The sequence below is a fragment of the Aulostomus chinensis genome, chromosome 18 (assembly GCF_037954235.1).
Source record: "Aulostomus chinensis isolate RoL2024-O1b breed Wild chromosome 18, RoL_Achi_v1.0, whole genome shotgun sequence".
Taxonomy (NCBI): Eukaryota; Metazoa; Chordata; class Actinopteri; order Syngnathiformes; family Aulostomidae; genus Aulostomus; species Aulostomus chinensis.
In genome coordinates, this window is record NC_141337.1 from 14,503,077 (window position 1) to 14,510,526 (window position 7,450).

General features: G+C 45.1%; 1 protein-coding gene across 1 annotated transcript; it reads left to right on the top strand.

The window, feature by feature from the left end:
• Positions 1-483: 483 nt before the first annotated feature.
• nptx1l (neuronal pentraxin 1 like) lies at positions 484-4,405 on the top strand. Its single transcript, XM_086184190.1, has 5 exons — positions 484-1,090; positions 1,274-1,481; positions 2,051-2,295; positions 2,378-2,557; positions 3,278-4,405. The coding sequence occupies exons 1-5, from the start codon at positions 614-616 to the stop codon at positions 3,497-3,499; spliced, it is 1,332 nt and encodes a 443-aa protein (XP_086040316.1). The 5' UTR covers positions 484-613; the 3' UTR covers positions 3,500-4,405.
• Positions 4,406-7,450: the final 3,045 nt, after the last annotated feature.

A 7,450-nucleotide genomic window follows, 5' to 3' on the forward strand; every position in this document is an offset into this window, starting at 1 on the left:
CACACACACACACGCACACACACACACGCGCACACACACACACGCGCACACACACAAACCTCCGTGGTATTGTAACGTGATCGGAGCTGTCCTTGGTTCTGAAACTGCAGACACACCGCTTACCTCTGTGTCACACACACAAACACACTGTGCCGCAACTTCTGCCCTGCCTCCACGTACAGCCTGTAGGTGTGCGTGTGTCTACGTGTGTGAGTGTGTGTGCGCGCGCGCGCGCGTGTGACTTTTCGGTGTGCCCGAAACAAAAACAAACACAGCTGGCTCTCTTGGCACCCTGCTGCGGCTCAGGCAACCCTTCTCCTCCACAGCCTACAAATCTGCGTTTTCCGGATGAATAACATACAAGAAGATGTGACAAATTGCTGGAGTGATGAAAGATTTAACACGTGGGAGCCTTGAAACAAAATGGGTCTCATCTCCTGAAATGTGACGCTGCTTCTGGAGCCGATTACAGAGGGACAGAGATTCCCTCCCCTCCGGTTGTGATGCAGTGAACCTGCTCTGCGCAGAACCAAACTCGCCGTATAAAAACGGCTGCGCTTCCACAAACCGATCATACCAACAGGGGACACGAGCGAGAAGTCACCGCAGACTCATGAACCCAAGCCAAAAACGAACCAACGCAGACATGCAGGCCACAAGAAACGGAATCTACTGGAGACTTTTCCTCATTTCATGTCTGTTTTTGCAGAGTTCAACTCAAGACTTTGGAGGACAGACCCAGTTCATTTGCACCTCCGTACCCAAGGATATGGACATATGCGCAGCCACCTTGCAGAACAGTGTTCCCGGAGACGACTTGAAGACCACCGTCATGCAGCTGCGGGAGACGGTTCTGCAGCAGAAAGAGACGATCATGAACCAAAAAGAGACTATCAGAGAATTGACCTCTAAGTTAGCGCGGTGTGAGAGCCAGAGTGGTCCCGAGGTTGCGGACGCGCGGCCCGGGGGCAGGAGGAAAGAAGCGGGGACTAAGAACACGATGGGGGACGTATCGAGGGGCCCCGCGGACACTTTGGCGCAACTATCACAGACTTTACAGTCGCTGAAGCAGCGATTAGAGAGCCTTGAGGTAGGCTTCATTTTTAACACTTTTGGTGTAAGATTGTGAAACATGACAGCGATTCTTTATTGCTAGAATATAAATAATGCCCAACAGTTAGTGACTGTGGATCAAATAAATTAAAAAGGAGATCTGCAGAAGCTTGAGAGGCGCACTCCTGAGCTTAAGGTGTATTTTTTCTTTACTGAACAGCAATTTAGCAGAAGTAACAACTCGGTGCAGGCGAACAGCCTCAAAGACCTGCTCCAAAGTAAAATTGACGACTTGGAGAAGCAGGTGCTGTCCCGAGTGAACAGTATCGAGGAGGGGAAGCCCGGACTCCGGAATGAGACGGAGCAGCGTGGGCGGGTGGAGTCCACCCTCACGTCTCTCCATCAGAGGATCACCGACCTGGAGAAAGGTAGGAGGGAAGAGATCTGCGAGGGTTCTCACTAGTTGGTGCAATCATAAAGACATCAGGTCGGCAAAGTGTAGCAAATAATTAACAGAAAAATATGTGTCTGGCCTCTTTAATGTTTTATTCATCCGCTCAAGAAATGGAGCAGCCGGAATATCAGGAAGTTTCATGCAAATTGAACCATTTTATCCCTCAAAACCAGGATGAGCTGGTTTGGCGCACTCATGCAGCAACTTGTGCGGCAGTAAAAAAAAAAAAGAAAAAAGAAAAAAATGAGAGGTGTGTGTAGGGGGAGAGAGAGAGATAGAGAGAGAGAGAGGGGGGAAACAAGAGATGAAGGGTGATCACGTCACTACCGCTGTGATGGATTTATCAAAGCAAGATTAAAGCAAATCTAGAGCATCACAGTTGTGGATTTGTTGTGTAATGTATAATTCCTATGTAAATCCCCAGGATGTGTGCATTTGTGATATGTGTTTAACCAAAAGAATGAAATGGGCGGAGGGGATAGTAAAAGTGGATGGAGTAGAAGTGTGTAACACCAACAATTTTCTGTAATTTTGTTGCTTCAGGTCAGAGAGAAAACAGGCCTCTGGATAAATTCCAGCTCACGTTCCCGCTGAGGACCAACTACATGTACGCTAAGGTGAAGAAGAGCCTGCCTGAGATGTACGCCCTCACTGTGTGCATGTGGCTCAAGTCCAACGCCTCCCCAGGAGTGGGCACACCTTTCTCCTACGCTGTTCCTGGTCAAGCCAACGAGCTGGTCCTCATCGAGTGGGGAAATAACCCAATGGAGATACTAATCAATGATAAGGTGCGTTTACTGACACGCGGTTGATGACAGCAATGTAGAAATGTCCCGATGTGTCACCGCATCTCATACCTGAAACCTGCAGGTGGCAAAACTGCCGTTCCTGATCAACGATGGGAAGTGGCATCATATCTGTGTGACCTGGACAACTCGCGACGGTGTTTGGGAAGCTTTCCAGGATGGTGTCAAGAGGGGGAGCGGAGAGAATCTGGCCCCCTATCATCCCATCAAACCCCAGGGCCTGCTGATCCTCGGGCAGGAGCAGGTGAACACAGCGCACACTTGACTTGACCACTTTTTTTCCCCTTTAAATTTCCCATGTATAAGTTGTGAATTTTAAAAGAAAGACCAACAAGATAGAAAGAAATGTTTCTTTTTCTGATGTTAAAATTCCCTTGTTCAAACAAACTGGTGCGATTCCAAGCAGGGCCGGCCCTTGCAACTTGGTGGCCCTGAACAAAGTTTTGTTTGTAGCTTTCGAATCCGTCAAATCACACATAATTGAATGAACACACACACACACACACACACACACACACACACACACACACACACAGACACGCACACACGCACACACACATGCAGACAGCAGAGATGGATACATAATTAACAGCAAATGTGGAAAAATCTGATTGAAAAATACATACAAGTACAAAAATATCTCATATTGAAAGTATTTCCATATTTAAAATAAAAAAACACTTTCATTTAGGTGCCATTTTTTTATTGTTACTCTGTTACCCCTAAGTGGTGGTTTTAGCCACGTAGAGAGAGAGAGAGAGAGAGAGAGAGAGAAATTTACACCCTCAAACGCCACGTGACACCTTTGCCATGTAATGCTGCGTTCAGGGGTCACAGCCACACGGCCCCTCATGTCACTTGTGGCCCTAAACAGCTGTTTGTGGCCCAGATTCAGAGGGACAGGTGATCTCCTAATGTGAAAAGAGGAAAACTTCACGTCATTCCTGATTTGTCTGAATTACAGGACACGTACGGAGGAGGATTTGATGCCACCCAAGCTTTTGTTGGAGATCTGGCTAACTTCCACATCTGGGATCGGAAACTATCCGTGGGAGAGATCTATAATCTTGCGACATGCAGCAGCAAGGCACAAGTGGGCAACGTGTTTGCGTGGCTGGAGACAAGCCTTGACATTTACGGAGGAGCCTCCAAGTGGACATTCGAAGCTTGTCGCCAACTCAATTGAAGTGCAGGGAGGAGAAGATCAACGCATTTGTTGAGTCCGCCCCGTTGTCACACCATCGGTGAAATAATGTGAGACATCGAAAAGGCGATTATGTCACTGAATAGCATCCGGATTTAGGTAACATCATTCGTGGACACTTTGATAGATTTTTACCAGATTATCTTTGAGGGACAGGTCCCTGGAAATGAACGCCCTGGCATCCTGCGGTGCTTGAGTGCACTTCAGGTTTGAGTATGCTGCTGATGCGTCTCCGGAGAGCAGAGGGCGCTCTCGGAGACCAGAATGACAGGCCAGCGTTGAGTCCAGTAGGAGGTCGTGTAGTCTTTAGTGAACAGATGTCACGCGGTTCACCAGAACGACTGACTCCTTCAACTGCCAGGGATTTTCACTGTGAAAACAGACAAAGGTGGACGTCTTTAAAGGGAATGTGTTCTTCAGCGTTATTTCTCTATCACTTTTCTTTCTCTGCCACCACCTGCTTGACGTGATTTTGTGTAAAGAATGAGATATTTATTGCCAACGTTTCAAGCCTGAGTGCCTTGGGCTGTTGAAAAGAATCTCAGCACATTCATGAGTGTTTGTGTGTGTTTCATTTTCCTGTAAAATAATTTGACGAGAGGTGTTTGTTCGAACACTTGAAACGACGTTGGATCAGAGAGTTTATCGCAAAACGCAACTCATCGATGAGAGTGCAGATGTTCGTACATCAACGGGAATGTTCTCTGTACAGTTACAGCATGTCTTAACTTCTGTAAATGCTGTGTCAGCATCTATATTTGCTTTTACTATCCTACTTTTGGGTTGAGATTTTATACTGTATTGTTATATGCTTAAAGCATGGCAGCACTGACAGATGAAAAAAAGTTCTAGTTTTTGTAATAAATTGTGATACTTGAATCAAACACAAGTGTAAACCCGTTTATTCTTGCGTGATTTGAAACACCCGCGACGTGACACACGCATCTCACGTCACGCCTTAGGTTAGGGTTCTTGACTAGCGGGTGAGATCTTACACAGAGTCGACTCAGAAAAAGGCGCACCAACATTTTCATCAGATACAAAAATAGAAAAGAACACAGTGTGTAATGGGACACTTGGCAAGATTTTCAACCCAATCCAATGTGAAACAAATACGATTTTTCGTAAAGTTAAACCAATCTCTCTGAAAATTGACCAGGCTCCTTCTTAGCACACGCTGCACCCCTCCATTAAATTTTGTGAAATTCAGCTTTACGGTTTGTACACGACAGACAGACAAAGGTATCCATCAGCTACTGGGGGCTTTTACATGAAAATGTTCTGAATCAGATGCTACGTCCTTCCAAGACGCCGCATCTCAACCCTTCAACGCATCATCAAAACACCAGATAAGCTGATATCTGTTGGCTGGATGGGGTTCATCCCTCCACTACACGGACTTTTTGAATCCACTGTATGCTGAGACGTATTGAAGGTCGTTCTGTCAGTTTCTGGTGGCTCAACTCTTTAGTTCTGGTTTCAGGTAAATACAGAGTACCGCGCTCATATGCAGCAGAACCACTGGTAGTATCAAAAAGACAGTAAATTTCAGATTTAATTTGGCAAATGTGTGGAAACATCCCCTCATAGAAGAAATTTTTCAACAGTTCTCTCCGTTTAAGAAAGTTGATGGAGTCATAAAACTATGAAATGACCAATAAACCAACCACTAGCGAGACACAAGAGGAAAAGACATTTTAATAATGGTGGAAATTTCCAGGGAGATGGCGTGAGAGTCGATACGGAACTACAAAAGCAGTTACGTTATCCTCCACCCTTGCCAAACAAGTGCCCTCTGGTGGATGAACTGCAAAACATCCATGTCAGTGTAACAGATGCTTGGGCGTACGTTACAGTCACCGTGACATCATTTAATATTATAATATTAATATTTATGTTAAATCATTTGGGTAACAGGTCAGAGGGAGATGTGGCTTGAAGTTGAGAGACGCTCTGCCGGTACTGGAAGGTTGCATGTGCAGCGGAGGAAGACATCTTTCATGTCCCTCATGTCTGGTCTGCCTTAAGTGCCTTTGAGCAAGACTCTAAACACCCACCTGCTCCTACATGCAACAAAGCGTCTGTATGCGTGTGTGTGTGTGTGTGTGAGTGTGCGTGTGTGTGTGTGCATGTTTTCCAAGGATGGATGAAAATGCAGGGCTAAAATTTCAGAGAGATTAATGAAACATTCTATCATACTAAAGTATTTAAGTCATAAACCTTTAGATTAAAAATGCAGTTCAAATCTTGAGAAGCGAACATTTGACTGGAACTTCCTGACCATCTATCACTTTTTTTCCACGAGTGCAAATGTCCTGATGAGTGATACTGTGCAGAAATCTGCATGCAGAATCAGATTTTAACTTTGGAGTCGAGGACAGCAGGAAGAAGGAAGTAGAGAATCGTTTTAAAAACACAGCTTTTAATTGAAGCCATCTTTAGAGCTCCAGTGTACAGAGAGAGTTTCTGCAGGTGTAAAGCACAGTCACAGACAGGAATCACCTCTTATAAAGACGCCACTGTGTGTGCCCAGACTTCAGGTACAAGCAGAATCATGGAAACATACACGCGTCTCCTGCTAACAAAAGGTTGGCACTGAGGTCAAACCTCTCAGTCTATACAGTTCCTCTGCAGATGAATCACAGCCACTGCTGTGGCGCTGGAGGATGCAGCTGCTGAAGGTCTTCCCTTTGTTGTTAGTCAGGCTGCTTTGTCCCACAATAGTCGGGTCACATGTCGCACAAATTGGTTTTCATTCTCAGGTTCAGAGGTAAGGTGACGTCTTGGCATCGATAAGCGTCTCCCCAGACAGCAGAACTCCAATCATACCTATCGCTGAGCCATCACACACAGCTAGTGTGACTGCTCCAGGGTCGCATTTCACTTCAGAACTAAAAAGTCACTCACAAACTTAGGGAAGACATTTCCAAATCTCTGACACACGCACACACACACACACACACACACACACACACACACACACACACACACACACACACACACACACACACACACACACACACACACACACACACAGAGCCCGATCACTTCACAGTGGCCACTGGAGGCTTTGTTAAAAATCGACTCCCTCTTCCACATCCACCTGGCCTTCTTGACCTACAGCACAAACCACACACACCCCCCCCCCCCTCTCCCAACCTAAATCTCGCCCCAGATCTTTTCAGGTATATATTTGGCACAGACGGATAATTGCCAGTCTGTTGACCTCTCCCCAGCTTTCCTGAGCCCTAATTGGTGTGTGTCTGCATACCCTGAGATCCAAACTTGCTTTGAGGAAAGGTCAGATGTAAGGGGATTTTTTTTTTTTGTCCCCCAAACAGTTGGCTTCTAATATCACTCTGTCTGCAAAAATACCTCAAGAAAATATCAAATGAATCACTCCACAAACACATTTCCTTTCTGCATACATTTCTGATTTCAGGTAATCTCATTATGAATGTAATCTTTAAATTAATCAACCAAAAAAACAGATTATTCTCATTATATAGACAAATTCTTTGATTGATAATTTAAAATATCATAGCTTGTCTGCCTGTGCTTGTATATTTTCATACCTGTCTTCATAAGGATACTGGATTATCTTATCTTGCACAACAAATACATGAATAGATAGTTGGATCCATAGACGATTGATGTAAATATTTCGTTTGCCACCAGTGACGCTAAAATGAGTTTTCTTTCCATAAAGATCGATATAATTCAATCTGAAACGCCTGCTGGTGAAGTTTGTCGAATTTCTTGAACGTGACTATCAAAGGGCCTTTCAGAACACGGTGGGTGGTGTAAACAAACCGTACTGAAAAAGTCTGAAGAAAATATCACCTCGTGAAAGACGACGTACGGTGCTCTATAAGGCAAACACATGAAATGTGTCATCAAGTGGCTGATAAAAAATTCATGTTGCGAGAGAAG

Excerpts from the sequence above, each read along its gene's own strand:
- nptx1l (XM_086184190.1), top strand. The coding sequence starts at position 614 with ATGAACCCAAGCCAAAAACGAACCAACGCAGACATGCAGGCCACAAGA. Across the intron at positions 1,482-2,050 it reads GATCACCGACCTGGAGAAAG|GTCAGAGAGAAAACAGGCCT; the intron begins GTAGGAGGGAAG and ends TTGTTGCTTCAG. Across the intron at positions 2,558-3,277 it reads TGATCCTCGGGCAGGAGCAG|GACACGTACGGAGGAGGATT; the intron begins GTGAACACAGCG and ends TCTGAATTACAG.